Source organism: Nomascus leucogenys, unplaced genomic scaffold (assembly GCF_006542625.1).
Source record: "Nomascus leucogenys isolate Asia unplaced genomic scaffold, Asia_NLE_v1 001904F_20583_qpd_obj, whole genome shotgun sequence".
Taxonomy (NCBI): domain Eukaryota; kingdom Metazoa; phylum Chordata; class Mammalia; order Primates; family Hylobatidae; genus Nomascus; species Nomascus leucogenys.
This window is the reverse complement of record NW_022097964.1, coordinates 1-20,595: the sequence shown is the minus strand read 5'-3', so window position 1 is coordinate 20,595 and position 20,595 is coordinate 1. Positions and strand designations below refer to the sequence as shown.

General features: G+C 55.9%; 1 protein-coding gene across 1 annotated transcript; it reads left to right on the top strand.

The window, feature by feature from the left end:
• Nucleotides 1–6,277: 6,277 nt before the first annotated feature.
• Nucleotides 6,278–17,511, top strand: LOC115834410 (enoyl-CoA hydratase, mitochondrial-like). The gene is given in 9 exon segments (XM_030809157.1): nt 6,278–6,425; nt 9,021–9,218; nt 9,744–9,871; nt 10,585–10,684; nt 13,057–13,161; nt 13,885–14,004; nt 15,257–15,324; nt 17,030–17,060; nt 17,063–17,511. Coding segments are annotated over 9 exon segments (870 nt in total). The 5' UTR covers nt 6,278–6,337; the 3' UTR covers nt 17,095–17,511.
• The last annotated feature ends 3,084 nt before the right edge of the window (nt 17,512–20,595 follow it).

Genomic DNA, 20,595 nt, shown 5'->3' with positions numbered 1-20,595 from the left:
CCACGCCCACTCTGGCCTTCCCAAGGAGGATGTGACCACACTGTCCCCAAGGGCCCTGTGGTCCCCAAAGGCAGGACCCTGTCAGACCCAGTTTAAGGGGAGCACTGGGCAGGAGGGCACTTGTCGGGCGGTGTGGACCAGAGGGAGGGGTGCAGGGTGGGCGTACCCCGGGGCTGGGGCGGGCCCCCGTGGGGCAGAACCAGGGCGGCTTTATGGAGCCGCAGGTCGCCTTCCCTGGCCGGCGCCCTCCTCACTAACTCTGAGCCCTGAGTTTAGGGGCGGTGAACTCTGGCCGATTAAGCGAGCAGGGATTCCCTCGGGGAGCCCGGCGAGGCGGCCGGGCCGGTCAGCTGCGCGCAGGGCAGGTTGGGGCCGGCGAGTTCGGGCGCAGCCGGTTGGGTTCCGGGAGGGGCTCCGGGAGGGGCGGTTACCGAAGCTGCGCTCCGAGCGGATGCGGCCCCCGGCGCGGGCCGTGGCCTCCAGGACCCGCAGGTGCCGGAAGGCGGAGTGACCGCAGAGCCTCTGCGCCGCGCCCAGCCCCGCGATGCCGCCGCCCACCACCAGCACCCGGGGTCCGCCCGGGGCCTCCCCGACGCTGCCAGTCGCCTCCATCGCGCGGTCCGGGCAGTCAGAGGACTTCCGAGTAGCCGGGAGGTCTGGAGCTCTCGGAGGAGGCCGGAGGCGGAGCGAGGGGCGGGGAAGGGCGGGGAAGGGCCGGGCGGGCCCCACAGTGCGCCTCGGCCTCCGCGAGCCTCCCGACTGGGTTCAGGTCTCAGAGGGAAGCGCCCCGCGTGGAGAGGGCCGCGAGGACAGGCGTCAGGGAGCGTCCCCATGGAGGGAGGAAGCCGGGCCGGGCGGACCAGTGTCTCCTCCAAGGGAGACGAGGGCGCAGCGAGCGCTTCCCCCAGGGACCCGCGTCGAGTGCGAGGGCCGCAGTGGGTCTGGGGTGCCACGGTGTCAGGGGTGGGACCTGGGAGAGCTTAACGCGTCCGGAGGGTTCTGTGAAAGGCCTCCAGCATCGCCGGCGGAGCCGTCAGTTCGCGTGTGCGCGCGCCTGCGTGTGCGTGTGTGGTCACAGGTCTGCAGGGGACACAGGACCCAAGTACAAAGTTCAGAAGGCCCAGGGCAAGTGCAGAAACGTCCCTTGCCCGGGGAAGTTGAGCGCACACCCAGGCACGCCCGTATTTCTGGAGAATTCCTCCGGTGCAGGCGGCCGCGTTTTCTACTGCATCGCAGTCCGCGGGGTTGGAAACGCTCCCGCCCTGTTTTCAGGCGCGTCCCCGCCTCCTGAGCCTCCGTCCTCTGCGGAGGGGCCGCGCGCTCCAGTTTTGCCAGTGTGAGCTTTTACCCTTCACCTCTCGCGTGGACCTCCTGAGCCGTTGTCTGACTTTCTTTTGATTCCCTCTCGTCCCAGCTGGAGAAAAGGGTCCTGGAAGGGTGACTGGGTACGCTGGATTCCACTCCCATCACTCCTACCAACCCGCGAGCTGAGCTCCAGGCAGGAAGGGGGACGGGTGCCTGGAGGCGGGCGACTCCCTGGGCGGTGGCGGGCACGGGTCGAGCGTCCTCGTTCGTCAGGGGCCCGCAGCGCCAGGAGGCGACGCTGGATGCAGTGGCCATCTCCTCCTGCCTCCAGGCCATGGGGAACCCAGGGCGGATCGCGGGTCAGCAGGGGCCAGCTCTCCACCAAGCTGGCCCACCCAACATGCCAGGATAAGGAAAGAAGGGCTGCCCACCCCCCAGTCGGATGGCAAGTGTTTGGGGTGCAGCCCCCGCTACTAGTATCACCTGTTCTGCCTGAGCAGGCCTCTCTGTTACTCCTGCTCTTGGGCCTGAAGCAGAGCCGCTGGCTCAGCGGACGCTCCATTCTGAGGTCCCTGGCGTGCACCACGAAGCCCAGCAGGACCACCCACCCAACTGCCCCAGCCCCCCAGCGGAGGTCCTGAGATGGCGGATTAATACTCTGGGGTCCTGAATTCCACAGATGAACTGGGTCCCCCACGGTATGGCCAAGGGGACGGCCCCACTCCTAGTGGCTCCGTGTGAAATCAAGCTGTTGCTGCCCTCACCGCGGGGCCCAGCTCACTGCCCAGACATAGGAGCACATCGCCCTGCGCACAGGCTGGGTGGGCACAGCTGTGAGGGATGCCACCCATGCCTCAGGCCTCCTGCACAGGCGTGGGCCTCGCCACTCTGGGTGGACAGGCTACTTTGGCCCTCAGCCTCTGGGGACTGCTACCCTGTTTTCAACACAGTGTCAGGCACCATCTGGTCAGCCAGCTCCTCCAGCCCCGAGACTCCCGTGTCCCTCACTCTCCTGGGCCGTTACGGTCAGCCAGGGCCCAGCCTTTGCTGGAAGGCTGTCCAGGCTGGGCTCTGGTCAGGCATCGATGTCCCCAGGCACCTGGCCTCACCTCGCGTTGGGACAGCCTCTGCAAGGTGGAACAGGAAGGGTCTGGCTTTGCCTCTGTCATCTCCTCCTGGTCCATCATGTCCTCCTGGCCAGCCCGTTCCTGGTTCCTGCGGGGAGCCCAGCCAGAAGGGGAACCGAAGATTCTACTTAATTCTAGTTCAGCCTCCTGGATCCTCTTTTGGAGCAGCAGGATCCCATAAAGCTACTTGGCTCAGCACCTTGCTGGCCACGCCTCCCCACAGCGGTCCACACAGGCCAGAGGTGAACATGCCCCACACCCGGAAGGCCTGGTGCAAGGAAGGTGATTGTAGTGACTGGAATGGGAACTCTGGCTTTATGGCGCGGAGAGAGAAGACATGGATGCCAAGGGCTGCAGGGTGGGGACAACCGATGCGCTCTTTGTCCCCTAGATGTGGTGCCACAGCCTGAATCCCAACAGCACCTGCCGCTGACGCTCTGACCTGGGGCTGGGTTAGTTACCCGTCCCCTTGCTCTGAAATGGAGATTGCACGTGACCACGGCCAGTCCTGGACGATCCTGCCATGCCAGAGCCACCAGCTGGAACACACGGACACAACCTCTTTTCCGTCTGACTGGTACAAGGTATGTGCTTCTCCTAACTCCAGAGAGCCTTGGGTGATGCCACCGATGGTGATCAAGGTGGCAACTACCATGTGGCTTTGACTGAATCAGGCTTGTTTCATTTTTTTAAAATAGCTTTATTGATATAGACATCATGCTGCAAGACTTCTCCCCGTTTAAAGTGTTCAATTCAGTGGTGTTCAGTTTAGTTACAGAGTTGTGCCACTGTCACCATCATCCAGTTTAGAACTTTTTTGTTTTGTTTTGTTTTGTTTTTTGAGATGGAGTCTTGCTCTGTTGCCCAGGCTGGAGTGCATGACACTACCTTGGCTCACCGCAACCTCTGCCTTCCAGGTTCAAGCGATTCTCCTGCCTCAGCCTCCCGAGTAGCTGGGATTACAGGCGCGTGCCACTACGCCCGGCTAATTTTTGTATTTTTAGTAGAGACAAGAGTTTCACCATGTTGGACCAGGCTGGTCTCGAACACCTGACCTCAGGTGATCCGCCTGCCTTGGCCTCCCAAAGTGCTGGGATTACAGGCATGAACCACTGCGCCCGGGCCCAAGTTTAGAACATTTTCATCACCCTAAAAAGCAAATGAGGATACCCCTCAGCAGTCAACCCCATCATCCCCTCCCTCCAGCCCCTGGTGACCACTAATCTAGTTTCTGTCTCTGTGGATTTGCCTGTTCTGTACATTTCATAGAAATGGAATCATTCAGTGCATGGCCTTTGTGTCTGGCTTTTTTCACTGCGCGTAACATTTTCAAGGCTTGTCCGTTTTGTAATGTGGATCAGTGCTTCTTTCTTTTTTACTCCTGAATAGAGTCCATTGTATAGTTAAATACATTCTAATGGATCCATTGTTTGGATATATGACATTTTGTTTATCCATTCATGAGTTGATGGACAACTGGCTTTTCCCACTTTTTGGCTATTATGAATAATGTTTGCTATGAACGTTCGTGTCTAAGGTTTTGTGGACATTTGTCTTCATTTCTCTGGGGTGTACACCTAAGAGTGGAGTTGCTGTTTGACCTTTTCAGGAAACAACAGACTGTTTTCCAAAGTGACCGCACCATCTTCCATTCCCGCTGGCAATGCACCAGCGTTCCCCGCTCACGCCCCACAACCTGCTGTGACTGTTGGGCTTTTTCTTGCAGCCGGCAGCCGGCACAGTAGGTGTGACATCGTATCACTGAGGTATCAGTTTGCATTTCCCTAATGATTCGTGATGCTGAGCTTATCTGACATTGATTAGCTTCATTGGAGGAATGTCTGTTCAGTCCTCTCACTATCTTGGTAGTGTCCTTTCAGACATAAAAGTTTTAAATTTTGGTGAAATCCAATTTACATATGTTCTCCCTTTGTTGCTTGTGCTTTTGTTGGTAAATTACTTGATGGAGGACGGGAGCTGCCCGGCCTCCTGGGTCATTAGAAAGGAAACCTCTTGGCGGGCACGGTGGCCTACTCTTGTAATCCCAGCACTTTGGGAGGCCAAGACCGGTGGATCACTTGAGGTCAGGAGTTCAAGAACAGCCTGGCCAACATGGCAAAACTCCCGACTCTACTAAAAAACTACAACTATTAGCTGGGCATGGTGGTAAGCACCTGTAGTCCCAACTACTCAGGAAGCTGAGGCAGGAGAATCGCTTGAACCCAGGAGGCGCAAGCTACAATGAGCCGAGATGACACCACTGCACTCCAGCCTGGGTGACAGCGAGCCAAGAAAGAAAGGAAAGAAGAGAAGGAGAAGGAAGGAAGGAAGGAAGGAAGGAAGGAAGGAATGAATTAAACCTCTTTTCTGTTTGAGCCATTTCATTTTGGGCCTGTCTGTCCCAGAGGTTTAACTACACTAATGTAGAGCGTCTTTTAGTAAAGGTTTGTTGTTGATTTGTTTCTACTTACATGAGATGTCTCCATTTTACCCTCAGTCTTGAAATAAAATTTTGCTGTGTGTTCATTTTTGCTTTGAATTGAATTATTTTCTTGAACATAGTGAGGCAGGAGAACAGGGTCTGGAGGCCAATTCATGCTGACTCCCTAGAACTAAATCAAATGGAAACTCTTCCGCTATGACAGAAAGTGTCCTCTCCATTTACATAGGACGTACACCAAGAAACCAATGGAAACCTCTAGAGGGTATTTAAACCCCCAGAAAAATCTGTAACGGGGCTCTTGAGCCCCTATGCTCAGCCGCTCCCACACTGTGGAGTTATTTTCGTTTTCTTTTCTTGTTTCTTTTTTGAGATGAAGTCTCGCCCTATCGCCCAAGCTGGAGTGCAGTGGTGCGATCTCGTCTCACTGCAACCTCGGCCTCCCGGATTCAAGCAATTCTCCTGCCTCAGCCTCCCGAGTAACCGAGACCACAGGCGTGCACCACCATGCCCAGCTAATGTTTGTATTTTTAGTAGAGAGGGGGTTTTCACCATGTTGGCCAGGGTGGTCTCAAACTCCTGACCTCAGGTGATCTGCCGCCCGCCTTGGCCTCCCAAAGTGCTGGGATTACAGGCTTGAGCCACCGCGCCTGGCCACACTTTTGTTTTGCATAAATCTCGCTTTTGTTGATGCTTCCTTCTTTCCTCGCTTTGTGCGTTTTGTCCAGTTCTTTGTTCAAGACGTCAAGAACCTGGACACCCTCCACCAGTCACAATATCGGTTTCGCTTTCCATTCCATTTTATCCAGGATGGTTTTATCTCCACCCTGGCATTATCTCCACCCTGGCATTTGCAGAATCCGGGCAAGTACACAAATGGATGCTCCACAATACTTGTCTAGATATTTAAAAGTTATAAATAAAATAATTTAAATGAATCAAAATTTTATTATTTAAATCTGTTGAAGTCCTGTGTACTTGAAAATAAAACTCTTCCTAATGTGGCGTTCAGTGCCCACGCCGCTGCCACCGTGCCCTGGCCCTGCGCCTGGGCGCGCTGTGTCTGCTGCTGCAGACGCGGGCGGGCGGGCGGGGGGAGGCGGCGCAGAGCCCGGCAGGCGCCGCCGTTGCCTCCGCCTCCGCATCCGCGCGGTCTCCCCGGGGTCAGCTGGGACCCCGAGGGCTGGGGCGGGGGCGCGGGCGACTGCGGTGGGGCCTGGAGGGCGCTGGTCACAGCCCAGGGCGGGGTCCCGGGGACGCCCCTCGGACTTAGATCTGCGAGCGGCAGCTCGGGCCTGGGGCGGGGCCTGGGGCGGGGCCTGGAGGAGAGCGCGCCGCTTGCTCTGCTCGCGCTGATCTCGCGAGGGCCGCCTGGTCTCGCGGCACTGGCCTGTGGGCGGAGCGAGCCCTGAAAGGCTGGGCGAGGGGGCGGCTCCGCGGGGCCGGGCGAGTAGTCCAGAGCGCCATGGCCGCCCTGCGTGTCCTGCTCTCCTGCGTCCGCGGCCCGCTGAGGCCCTCGGTTCGCTCTCCCGCGTGGCGTCCCTTCGCCTCGGGTGAGTGCGCGGTGAGAGCTGGCGGCCCGAATCTCGTCCTGACTCCGACCTGTACGCCCAGACCAGATCCCAGACCGCACCCGCCTCCCGCCTGACCCCGCATCCCCCACCTGAACCCTACCCGCACCGCACTCCGCCTGACCCCGCATCCCCCACCTGAACCCTACCCGCACCGCACTCCGCCTGACCCCGCACCCCCCCACCTGACCCCGCACCCCCGGCCTGGCCCGGCAGCCCTCTTCCGCCCGATCCCGCATCCCCAGGGCCTGACTCCGCACTCGCCTGCCTGACTCCGCACCTACCACCTGACCCCGACCCGCAGCCCCTGCCTGGTTCAGGCCTGCAACACCCCCCTCGCCTAGTGCTGCACCCCCCACCTGACCCGCACCCACAGCCTGACCCAGGCTTAACACCCCCCACCACCCGCCACCCGCACCGACACCACCCACCTGATCCTGGCCTGCACCCCCACCCCCCGCCTGGCTCTGCAGGAGGCCACTCTCACCAGGCCACGCCCTGCGGGAGGCCCGGCGGCTGGCTGGTACTGCCCCAATGCCAAGACCTCTGGCCAACTGGGCGTATGGTGGGGGTTGTGAAAATCCCAGGTGTTCCCTCGGCTCTAAGAGCAGGTGTAGCCCCTGTGCAGCAGGCCAGCCCGAGAACAGGAGATGCAGGTACATTTTGTCCTGGGTGCCTCCTGACCAGGGCCGCCCCTCAGAGGGTCCTAAGGGAAAAGCTGACACCTCCTCCCCAGCCACAGGGGGTGCCCTCTTCCTCCCTCGTGGCTCACCTGGGGCCCCATTCACCAGCGGCCATCACTGGCTCTAATATCTGAGGAATCTTGGGCCGTGCCTTGGGCTGGGGAAGAACTCTTGCTTCTTCTTCCTCCCTCACCCTGTGTATCCAGTGGACCGCTGAGTTGTGTTGGTTTCATCCCTAAGCTCTCCTTGGCCTTCGGCTTCTCCACCCTGACAGCAACCCTTTCCTGGATCTTGCATGGCAGGCACTGCTGCCAGACACTTCACTTCTGATCTTCCAGTTACCCCTAGAAACTCACAGGATACAGCGGGGCACAGTGGCTCATGCCTATAATCCCAGCACTTTGGGAGGCTGAGGCAGGTGGATCACCTGAGGTCATTGAGACCACCTTGGCCAACATGGTGAAACCCCATGTCTACTAAAAATACAAAAATTAGCTGGGTGTGGTGGTGTGTGACTGTAGTCCCAGCTACTCGGGAGGCTGAGACAGGAGAATCACCTGAACCCTGTAGGCAGAGGTCGCAGTGACCCGAGATTGCGCCACTGCACTCCAACCTGGGCAATAGAATGAGACTCAGTCTCAAAAAAAACAAACAAAAAAAAACGAAACCCATAGCACAGGGACTATGATCCCTGCTTTGCCACTAACAGAGGCAAGCACCCAACACACAGGCTACCTTTGTCTTTTCAGGTTCACCTTCTTGTAGGGACCAGCCCCACAGGGTCGGTGGGTCTCTCCCCGTGTGCGGCGACGAGAGAGTGTAGAAATAAAGACACAAGACATAAAAGGCAGCTGGGCCCGGGGGACCACTACCAACCAAGTGCAAGGAGCTGGCTTACACCCCCTCACCTCTTGGCATTTGTTGAAAGAAGGTGTTTCCCGGTGCCTTGTCTCAGCAGAGTCCAGGGCTGTCTCCAGTGTGGTGTCCTGGGAAGAGCTGACCAAGGCATATTAGGAGAAGGAAAGCGGCTGTGGGCTGTGTTCTGTGCTGGGGATTTTTCTTTTTTTCTTTTTTTTTTTTTTTTTTGAGATGGAGTCTCACTCTGTCGCCCAGGCTGGAGTGCAGTGGTGTGATCTCAGCTCACTGCAAGCTCCACCTCCCGGGTTCACGCTATTCTCCTGCCTCAGCCTCCTGACTAGCTGGGACTACAGGCGCCCGCCACAACACCCGACTAATTTTTTGTTGTTTTTTTTTTTTTTTTTTTTTTTTGAGACGGAGTCTCGCTCTGTCGCCCAGGCTGGAGTGCAGTGGCGCAATCTCGGCTCACTGCAAGCTCCGCCTCCCGGGTTTACGCCGTTCTCCTGCCTCAGCCTCTCCGAGTAGCTGGGACTACAGGCGCCTGCCACCACGCCCGGCTAATTTTTTGTATTTTTAGTAGAGACGGGGTTTCACCGTGGTGTCGATCTCCTGACCTCGTGATCCGCCCGCCTCGGCCTCCCAAAGTGCTGGGATTACAAGCGTGAGCCACCGCGCCCAGCTAATTTTTTGTATTTTTGGTAGAGACGGCGTTTCACCATGTTAGCCAGGATGGTCTCAATCTCCTGACCTTGTGATCCGCCCGCTTTGGCCTCCCAAATTGCTGGGATTACAGGCATGAGCCACCGTGCCCGGCCTGGGGATTTTCTTTAGGACATGTTCAAACACATGTGAAAGCAGAGACAATGGACCAAGGCTACCATCTATCCTTGTGGCTGAGAGCTACACCTGGAGCCACTGGGGACTGGGCAGGGAGCCCTCAGAGGGCCTCTTGGGGTCACACTGTATCCACCGGTGGGGCCACATCCCTTCCCCCACTCTCCCCAGTTTGATACCCCTTTTTGCCTTCTTGCTCTAGGTGCTAACTTTGAGTACATCATCGCAGAAAAAAGAGGGAAGAATAACACTGTGGGGTTGATCCAACTGAACCGCCCCAAGGCCCTCAACGCACTTTGCGTTGGCCTGATTGACGAGCTCAACCAGGCCCTGAAGGCCTTCGAGGAGGACCCGGCCGTGGGGGCCATTGTCGTCACCGGCGGGGATAAGGCCTTTGCAGGTACACGCAGCAGTGAAGGCCTTTGTGTCTGGGCAGACGTGGGAGGCACGTGTGGCCTTGGGAGAAACCTCCAGACAGACTTGCACCTCTGTGATGGCAGAGGCACGCGACTGGGGACTTCCTCAAATGTCGAGTGAAGACGGTCATGGGAACGGCTTGCATGAGCAGCTCTGTGTATGCCGGAGCCGCACGTGCTCCACCGGCAAAATAGCTTCTTCAAAGGGGTTTAGGTCCTTGGCAGTCAGGCTTTGTGTGTGTCGAGGGCTTATGCCCTGAGAATATGCCCAGCCTCTGTGGGCGCCTCCCTCGTACCTGCCGCCTGCCCCAGGGCCCCTCTGCGTGACTTCTGTTACAGCTGGCATTACAGCGTCCCTACAGCTGTCCACATGGCCTGGTGTCAGCCGTGCCCAGCAACCCCAGTGCCTGTGTCTGGTGTGCTCCGAAGCTCCTTGTTGGTCTGGGGGATATAGGACGGGTGGGCTGTCTGCTCTCCGCTAACCGGAACCTCCTTTCCACTTCTGCTAGCTGGAGCTGATATCAAGGAAATGCAGAACCTGAGTTTCCAGGACTGTTACTCCAGCAAGTTCTTGAAGCACTGGGACCACCTCGCCCAGGTCAAGAAGCCAGTCATCGCTGCTGTCAATGGCTATGCCGTGAGTGTTGCTGCCAAGAGTCTCCTCCTCTCGTGGTTGAAGGAACTGTGCTGTGCATACACAGCATAACAGATTTTTATTTTGAAGAGGCCTTTAGTTCCCAGGCCAGCAGCCTCCTTTCCTGCCTCATGGTGCTAACGAGCCAGGAACTGTGTGGAGAGGACATCTCCTGACATCTGCTTTTTCATGGCTGTTCACCTGATAGCTTCTCCCCAGCAAGCCTTTTGGAAGAGAGGTGTTGGCTTTGGCTACGTCTATAAACTCGCTTCTTTTGCTCCCCTTAAAAGCTCTGTGTCCTGGGACTATTTGCAGTGCTGAGACTGATCTTGGCCTATAGGGAAGCAATGTGATCATTTCATGACGCTCCCTTCCGTGTAAGCCAGGGGTCTGCGGATGGAGTTTTCTCGGCACAGCCACACCCACCTGTGCACCTAGTCTCTGGCTGCATTTCGGCCACAGCAGCAGAGTTGAGTCGTGACAGCAGAGCCTGTAAGACCCTCATGGCCCTTTACAGAATGTTTGCCAGCCCCTGGTAAACAGCATCAACCATCTGTAGTTAACTTATCATAGCAATTATCTAGTTTGGTGCCACTATGTTAGTCTTTGCCATACCCCCAACACTGTTTCTTTTAAATGGAAAATTTGAATAAGCAAGCAGTGATTTCTGACTGGGTTCCCCTGGTAAGACTCTCCTGATGCCAAATGTTTTACAGTTTGGCGGGGGCTGTGAGCTTGCCATGATGTGTGATATCATCTATGCCGGTGAGAAGGCCCAGTTTGCACAGCCGGAGATCTTACTAGGAACCATCCCAGGTAAAGAGTGACACTGTCTCTGGCATAGATGCCTTAGGTAATTACTCAAAATCTGCCTGTGTCTCAGGGCCCACAGCTCATATCTGACCAGAGGCCCTGGATGGGCAGCCCCATGTCTGGTCAGTGGTCCCTCTGTGGATAGCCACAGAGGCTAGAGTGGTTGTGACAGAGCTTGGGGGGAGCCTCAGAGTCCTGGGACTGTGTCTGGCTCCTGTGACTGTGCCTGGGTCCCACATCCGATGGTGTTGGGAGAGGCTGGTCCTGGGTAACACTGGCTTTTTTTTTTTTTTTTTTTGAGACGGAGTCTCGCTCTGTCGCCCAGGCTGGAGTGCAGTGGCGCAATCTCGGCTCACTGCAAGCTCCGCCTCCCGGGGTTCACGCCATTCTCCTGCTTCAGCCTCTCCGAGTAGCTGGGACTACAGGCGCCCACCACCACGCCCGGCTAATTTTTTTTGTATTTTTAGTAGAGACGGGGTTTCACCGTGGTCTTGATCTCCTGACCTCATGATCCGCCCACCTCGGCCTCCCAAAGTGCTGGGATTACAAGCATGAGCCACCGCGCCCGGCCAACACTGGCTTCTAACCACGACAGTTCTTGCTTGTGATTCGTGTCCATGGCAGAGAGAGAACATGGTGACCCTGGGTGGCACTGGGAGCTCTGCCCACTGCCGTCTCACTGGCCATGGAGGTCACATGGCCTGAGTTCAGGGTGGGGAGTCAGACCCCCCACCCAGGCCCGTGAGAAGGGCCTGGGCTCTTGGCAGAGAGAAACACCCTCTAACCCCAGGGTCCTCCTGGTAGGAAGGGTGGGCCCAGGCCGAGCAGCCAGCAAGGAGCTCAGACCCTGAGGGTGGACCGGTAGGAAGGGTGGGCCCAGGCCGAGCAGCCAGGAGGAAGCTGAGACCCTGAGGGTGGGCCTGGTAGGAAGGGTGGGCCCAGGCCGAGCAGCCAGGAGGGAGCTGAGACCCTGAGGGGAGCAGCTGCACTCAGGGCGCCCTTCGCTGCCTTCTGAATTTGACCAGGCTGATTCTAAGGCCTTGAGCTGTGAGCTTGGCGCGTTTGTTTAGGGTCTGATCCCTAGAACAGCTGCTACTATAAGGGACCAGTGCCTGGGGTCAGGGTGGCCTATAAGCTTCTAATATGTTGACCACAGAGGCTGGGGAGGACCCCACAGAGCCACCACCTTGATCCAATGTCAGGGTGTTAGGGGAGTGTTGGGTCCAGCCCTATGGGGCTTAGCGGGTGTTCTCCCCGTGTGCGGAGATGAGAGATTGTAAGAAATAAAGACACAAGACAGAGATAAAGAAAAAGTAGCTGGGCCCGGGGAACCAGTACCATCAAGAGGCAGAGACCGGTAGTGGCCTCGAATGGCTGGGCGCGCTGATATTTATTGCATACAAGACAAGGGGGCAGGGTAAGGAGGGTGGATCTTCTAAGTGATTGACAAGGTGAAGCAAGTCACGTGATCTTAGAACAGGGGGCCCTTCCCTCTTAGGTAGCTGAAGCAGAGAGAAGGCAGCAAACGTCAGCATTTTCTTCTATGCCCTTACAAGAAAGATCAAAGACTTTAAGACTTTCACTATTTCTTCTTCCGCTATCTGCTACGAACTTCAAAGAGGAACCAGGAGTACGGGAGGAGCATGAAAGTGGACAAGGAGTGTGACCACTGAAACACAGCACCACAGGGAGGTGTTTAGGCCTCCGGATGACTGCGGCCAGGCCTGGATAATATCCAGCCTCCCACAAGAAGCTGGTGGAGTAGAGTGTTCCCTGACTCCTCCAAGGAAAGGCAGACTCCCTTTTACGGTCTGCTGAGTAACAGGTGCCTTCCCAGGCACTGGCGTTACCGCTTGACCAAGGAGCCCTCAAGCGGCCCTTACGCGGGCATGACAGAGGGCTCGCCTCTTGCCTTCTAGGTCACTTCTCACAATGTCCCTTCAGCACCTGACCCTGTACCCGCCGGTTATTCCCAGGTTATATAGTAATGGAACAAAGAGTAATATAAAAGCTAATGATTAATAATGTTTATAATAATGATTGATAATTGTCCATGATCATCTCTATATCTAATTTGTATTATGCCTATTGTTATTCTGTTTTCTTTATTATACCAAAACAGTTTATGTCTTCAGTCTCTTGCCTCGGCACCTGGGTAATCCTTTGCCCACAGGGGAGCACCAGATGTGGGGCCTGAGCTTGAAAAGGGGCTGCTGCCCCTGATGTTCCTGGGCTCTTGTGCTGCCAGGCCTCTGACCCCTGGACCTTGTCTCAGGGCCTATCCTAAGCCCCTTGGAACTTGCTGGCTGCACAGCTGTGATGTCTTCTTGGGTTCACTCATCACAGTGCCAGCCATGACCAGCCCCTCCCCGCAGGTGCGGGTGGCACCCAGAGACTTACCCGTACTGTTGGGAAGTCGCTGGCGATGGAGATGGTCCTCACCGGTGACCGGATCTCAGCCCAGGACGCCAAGCAAGCAGGTATGGGTTGGGGCTGCCCGCAAGAGCCACATGGAAACCCCAGGCGGCATCCAGGTGTCCCCCTCGCGGGAGCCCCACAGTAACCCCAGGCGGCATCCAGGTGTCCCCCTCGAGGGAGCCCCACAGTAACCCCAGGCGGCATCCAGGTGTCCCCCTTGTGGGAGCCCCACAGTAACCCCGGGTGGCATCCAGGTGTCCCCCTCGTGGGAGCCCCACAGAAACCCCGGGTGGCATCCAGGTGTCCCCATGGTGGTTGCATGAGCTTTTGGGTCCTGAGGACCTGGGAGAAGACTGACTGCCTTTTGTTTCTACATCTTGAAGTACTGTATGTACGGAAGTGGAACCACATGTAAGTATCTGGTACAGAATAACAGCCCAGCAGTTGCATCCCCAAAGTCCAGTGTAAGCAACGGGCATCTCCAGGCCTCAGTGGCCAGTCCTCCCACTGCCCTGTTGGTGATCACTGTCCCCGTGTCTGGCTCCCTCTGCCGTCGGAGCTGTGGACAGCCTGGCCCACATGTCTGAGAGCACAGTGACCGCGGTGCCAAGAGCACTCAGCACTCAGGAAGGGGCACGTGCGGCACTTCCTGGGTGGAAGCCGCCCTTGCTTAGCGTCCAGAGGCTGGGGTGCTCCAGCCACGCTGCTCCCGGCAGCCATTCACTCGAGAAGGAATAGACAAGTGCTGTTTCTGCACATCACTCATCGACTTTCTTGTGTTTCAGGTCTTGTGAGCAAGATTTGTCCCGTTGAGACACTGGTGGAAGAAGCCATCCAGTGTGCAGAAAAAATTGCCAGCAATTCTAAAATTATAGTAGCGATGGCCAAAGAATCAGTGAATGCAGGTAGGGGATCCCGCCAGGAAGAGAAACTGGAGAAGTCTCCGTGGCTGTCAGGAGTATTCCTGAGCAGCAGGCTTTCTGGCTCCAAATGAATATACCTTAAGCCCTCCTGGGCAGAAATGGTTCTCAGTGTCTCAGTTCTGCTGTCTGTAGAGTTGTGGTTTCTGGTCACACACTCAGGAACTCTGCTGAGATGTTCCCAGCTCCCCTTTGTACCAGGGCCCAAGAACTGAGCCAGGCCTGGGAGGTGAGGGCAGTACAGAGCTGGCCATGGCAGGGAAAGGCTGAGAAGGGAGCAGAGGTCCCAAAAGTAGAGTGGTCTCGCCCATGGGGAGGCTCGGTTCACCTCTCAGGACCTGGGGTTGGTGGCTGCGTGTGTGCCTGGCAGGTGGCTACGCAGGCTTGCAGGCCAGCGCCATGCTGTTCATTCTTGGCCTGGATCCCTTTTAGTTCTCCCTCTGCCAGGGAAGTGGATCTGAACTTCCCCTCCTCAGAAATGCTCAAGTTTTAATGTCACAGTTTATTCTCAGCATGTGGAATGAGATGGTTGTTAGCTGGTTGAGTCCAGATAGGTGCGGGTGGCCCCAGGCAGGTCCCCTAACCTCTCTGAGTACGTTTATCTCGAGGGTGTGGCCGTGCCCCCGGCTTGCCATTGGCTTGAGGCAGGATACGGTGAGGAGAGCATTTTGAAAAAATGGAGGCTGCTGTCGCCCAAGGCGTTTGGCAAGGTCGTGCTCCCCTCGGAGAGGATGCCTTCACCAGCCCTGGAACCACAGCGCCTTCCTCCATCTGCGCACCCGGATCTGCTCTGCTTGGCCTCGTGCAAAGAAGGGGCCTGGAATGAGCAGAGCCAAAGGCATTCTTGGTGCCGGCCGAGCCCAGCTCTGGCTCCCGTGCTGTCCTTCCTGGTTTTCATCCTTGGTTATTTTTCTCTGTTTGCAGCCCCGTTGCTGCCTCACAGCCTCTCCTCAAGGGCACAGTTTGCCATCTCACCTTTCATCCAGTTCCTCTCCCTTCTTGGGGCCCTGGGCCACCCGAGTGTGACGTTCGGGGGCCATAGGAGAGCTGTTGGTTCTGCCAGGTCTCCACTGGGGCATTGCCTTCGAGAAGGGCGGCACCATGGAAGCCTGCGCAGGGCAGGGCCGCATCGAAAGCACAGTTGTGCATGGCTCAGTGAGGAAGGCTTCCTGTCACCATGCAGGAAAAGTTCTGCATGTAATATCTCCGTTCATAACTCTGGGACTTTGTTTTTCAGCTTTTGAAATGACATTAACAGAAGGAAGTAAGTTGGAGAAGAAACTCTTTTATTCAACCTTTGCCACCGTGAGTAAACAGTGTTCAACCGGAGAATCAAGCAAATTGCAGTCACACAAGTTGCTGGGAATTTCCTTTTAAATTTTATCATTAAGTATGGTTTCTTTCTGGTCAGAACTGCCAGCCTCACCTTTAACGAGATCAGATTTGCTCTATCAGTGGGTCTTGATGTTAGGAAAAAGTAGAGCATGTGGAAGTTCAAAAGTACAGAACCTTACAGGGGCTTTTCTTGTTTTTCCTGTTATGTGAGGTCTATGAATTGCATCCTCAAGCAGCTCCTTTATTGAAAATGCAGTTTCAGCCAGGTGGGTGTCGAGCATCCGTAGCCCCAGCTTCCTGGGAGGCTGAGGCGGGTCGTTGGAGTCCAACTGGGCAGCAAAGCAAGACCCCGTCTCAAAAAAAATACTTTTTTAAAAAATGAGGCTGGGCGCAGTGGCTCACACCTGTAATCCCAGCACTTTGGGAGGCCGAGGTGGGTGGATTGCCTGAGCTCAGGAGTTCGAAACCAGCCTGGGCAACATGGCGAAACCCGTCTCTACTAAAAAATCCAAAAAACTTAGCCAGGTGTGGTGGCAGGTGCCTGTAATCCCATCTACTCTGGAGGTTGAGGCAGGAGAATCGCTTGACCCCGGAGGCGGAGGTTACAGTGAGCCGAGATCACGCCACTGCACTCCAGCCTGGGCGACAGAGTGAGACTCTGTCTGAAAAAAAAAAATGTAATTCATTTTACCCATGATTTTTTTAGATCATTCCAATTATTTGGAATAGGCTCAAATGTATTCTAATAAGATAAGCTGAAGCTTTAGAGCAATATTTTATAAGATTTCTGCCAGTAACTTAAAGTAATTCCACTAATTACCATCATAATTTTTATTTTTTTCCCTTTGAGGCAGAGTCTTGCTCTGTCATTCATGCTGGAATGCAGTGGTGAGATCTCAGCTCACTGCAACATCTGCCTCCTGGGTTCAAGTGATTCTCCTGCTTCAGCCTCCCGAGTAGCTGGGATTACAGGTGCCCACCACCACTCCTGGCTAATTTTTGTATTTTTAGTAGAGACAGAGTTTCACCATGTTGGCCAGGCTGGTCTTGAACTCCTGACCTCAAGTGATCTGCCTGCCTCAGCCTCCCACAGTGCTGGGATTATAGGCGTGAGCCACTGCACCCGGCCAGATTACCATTTTAATTCATGTCTTTCACTGGGAGAAAGTCATACTTCGGTGTTTTAATTGTTCTATAAAATAAAAATTAAAAGTGGTTTGGGCACCTGAGGAAGGGGTACAGATGCATGTGTGTGTGTGCACGCACACCTGGGGACACATGCACACAGTGTAAGAAAAGCAGATGCAGAGTTGAGTTCTCATGTCCTACTCCAACACAGAGTAGCCCCTGATACAGGTCACCCATCATCCAGCTGATGACTTGGTGAGTGACCAAGATGGGTGCATCTGAGGCTCTTTAGATGTGAGCTTCTTGGACATTCACAGTGGCCCCTGGATGACCGTCACCTAGACTGGTGAAGAGAGGCGGTGAAAATCCCCGCGCCCAGGCCCAGCTCTGATTGGGCAGGTGTTCCTGCCGCTGAGTCCCCTCCCCGGCCCCCTGGGCCCCTGTGAGCATGAGTGAGTCAGGGCCAGGGAGACACGGATGGACATTGGCATCAGGCTCTGTGAGGAGACTGCGTGTCCAGCTCTGTTTCTGTTCCTTTTCCTACCAGGATGACCGGAAAGAAGGTATGACCGCGTTTGTGGAAAGAGAAAGGCCAACTTCAAAGACCAGTGAGAACCAGCTGCCCCTGCCTCACACCTCTGCTTGGAGAGGACAAGTGCAGCCTGTCAGTTTTAGAAGCAAGTAAATCATCCTCTTTTCAAGAGCAGTGTCCGTGGTGTGCAGTTTCTCTCCGATTGCTGCATGGTCACGGCCCGACCTCTCACAGCATGACAGCCTTTTTCACCCAGCCTGTGAGGGTCCATGTTCGCATCCTGACTGGAGCACCTTCTTCCAAATCTAAAATTCTGCTGAGGAGCCCCCGCTGGTCCCTCTGGGCATGCTGTGCTCGGACGGAAAGCAGGGCCTGCGGGTCCTTGTGTCCCTGCCGCTGAGGAATGGGGCTGCTCTGAGGGAAACACCGTATGCTGCCTTCACACAGATGCTCTGCTGATTCAAGTGATGGTGATTCAGATTACATCATGCCCTGTAGTCACGTCTGGAATGAGTATTCTGTCGTGTCGGTTGTTTTCTTAAACTTTTTGTTTTTTCACTGTAAGGAACAACATTCAAACAAAACAAGTTCGTATAGTAAGTTGCCTCACATCATACTTCCAGGGTAGCCACTGTGAACAGCTGGGTTTGTGGCTTCCTAGAGACTTCTGTGCACGCACGCACACACCCCCGCACACGCACACACCCCTGCACACACGCACACACCCCTGCACACACACACCCCTGCACACACGCACACACCCCTGCACACGCACACACCCCCGCACACACACACCCCTGCACACACGCACACACCCCTGCACACGCACACACCCCCGCACACACACACCCCTGCACACACGCACACACCCCTGCACACACGCACACACCCCCGCACACACGCACACACCCCCGCACACGCACACACCCCCGCACACGCACACACCCCCGCACACGCACACACCCCCGCACACGCGCACACACCCCCGCACACGCGCACACCCCCGCACACGCGCACACCCCCGCACACACGCACACACCCCCGCACACGCACACACCCCTGCACACGCACACACCCCCGCGCACACGCACACACCCCCGCGCACACGCACACACCCCCGCACACGCACACGCACACACACCCCCGCACACGCGCACACCCCCGCACACGCGCACACCCCCGCACACGCGCACACCCCCGCACACGCGCACACCCCCGCACACACCCCCGCACACGCACACACCCCCGCACACGCACACACCCCTGCACACGTGCACAGGCATGGTCTATGGTTTTCTTCCACACCCACTTATGTAGAGCCCGTTCCTCACGAGAGCACACCCTATTTTCTTTGTACTTCTGTCATAAGGAACTCTCTGTTCAGTTTACTGCACTCTTCTCTATTGTGGTAACACATGACGTAAACTTGATCATCTTAACCGTTGTTTTTTAGAGACGGGGCTGGAGTGCCGTGGCTCAATCACAGCTTACTGCAGCCTGAATCTCCTGGGCTCAAGTGATCCTCCCCTCTCCCAAGTAGCTGGGACCACGGGGGTGCACTGCCACACCCAGCTAACTTTTTAAATTTATCTTTTGTAGAGACGGGGTCTCCCTGTGTTGCCCAGGCTGGCCTGAACCATTTTAAGTGCACATTTCAGTGACATTAAGTACGTTCTCGTTGTGCAGCCATTACTATCCAAGTAAGCTTTCATTTTCCCAAACAGAAACCGTTCCCATTAAACAACCCCTTTTCTGCTTCCCTCCAGCTCCTGGCACCCATGCTTCTACTTCGTGTCTCTATGGAGGGACCTCCATTTGTCCCTTTGGGTCAGGCTCATTTCACTCAGCCCCACCCCAAATCCCTAGGTTGAAATCCTAACCCCTACCATGACTGCATTAGGAGGGGGGACTTTGGGCAGTGACTAGTCACAAGGGCGGAGCTCTTCAAATGGGATTAGTGCCCTATAAGGGGGCGGAGCTCCAGTGGGACTAGTGCCCTATGAGGGGGCAGAGCTCCTCCAGTGGGGTTACTGCCCTTAGGAGAGCCCTGAGGGCACTCTTTTGCCCCTCCCACCATGTGGGTGCTCTGTGGAAGGTGCTGTCTGTGAACCAGGGTGGGCCTCATCACACACCGAACCTGCCTGGAGCCGTGGCCTCCAGAACTGTGGAAAGTCAGTGTTTATCAGCCACCCAGACCATGCCACTGCATCACAGCAGCCCAAGCTACATACTGTCCAGAAGGTTTGTGCCTGTTGTGGCATGTTTCACCATTTGATTTTTTTCATTAAATGACGGTCCTATAACATTCTTCTTAGTGGCCCTGCCGTTTCATACTATGACATGTCATCATGCCCATGGTTCTAGATATTTCCCCCAGGGAAGCCCACCTGCCCCCTAGCTCAGTGCAGACACCAGAGAGCGTTTGCAGATGTCTCCTCCACTTGGCCCGCAGCTCGGTGTGGGTAGGTGGTCTAGATTGTGGTCATGGCCTTGGGTTGGGTGGGCAGAGTGTGTGAGCCCCCACCCCTGAGGACTTGGGCTGAATACCAAGGACAGGTTCACCTGCATCAAGAAAGAAGAACAGTGACCTTTGCTGAGCTCTGGCTCCCTGAACACTGCAGGTGCCACGCCCATGTGTCCGGTTACACGTATAGGTAAAGTGGGCACACGCGTGCTCTGCGACCGCTCGCCTTGCAGGCATCGGCTCTGCACTCCCACCCACCCTGTCTGTCCTCCTGTGTGCCGTGATTGGAGTCCACTAGTTCAGAGCCGGCTTCAGGGTGGAGCAGGTTTATCTCGCCTCTGCCAGGCCAGGTGGGAGTTCTCATGCAGTTGGCCTTTAAAACAGGCAGGAGATGTTCTTTTCAGATAAGCCTCAGATAAGCCTTGGGATCTGGGACTGTTTGACAGATACTGAAACAGATACAAAGGGAGTTTGATTCAGGTCCAACAGGACGTAACAGGCTCTTCCCTTGGGGTAGGGAACCTGGAACCTGCTCACTTACTGGAGTGGAGCGCGTGGAGGTCCGTGCGGGTCATGAACCACTGGCCCTGGAGCCTGGAGTAAACATGCAGAGATCGATAGGCACCAAATGTTCAAGTATGCAAGGGAGGAAGCCTGAACATTGAGAAAATCCACTCCATTTAATTTTTCATGTGCACTGGGGTCAGCCTCCATAATTTGATTTCAAGCAATGGAACCCCAGAGATCCGTAGGGCCGGTTGCAGCCTCGCGTTCATACCTGTGTCAGCCACACTTGGCTGGAAGCCAAGAAAGGGCCCAGCATGGAAGCTGCATCTCAGAGGGCTGCGTCTAGTTATCTGGTTCCAGAGCTTGGCAGGGAGAGACACCCAACCCTTAGGCTGGGGAGTGGACTTTGTCTTCATGCTGGCCCCAGGGAGCCTGGAGGGAGGGGTGCCCCTGTCCGGAGCAGGGGAACCCCAGACTGAGTGAGGCTTCCACTCACTCCTGAGCTAGTTGACCTCTGGCCCCATTATTGTTTGGGGTTTGATTAGGTGTTTTTTGTTTGTTGGTTTTGGTTTTTTTTGAGACGGAGTCACTCTCTGTCACCCAGGCTGGA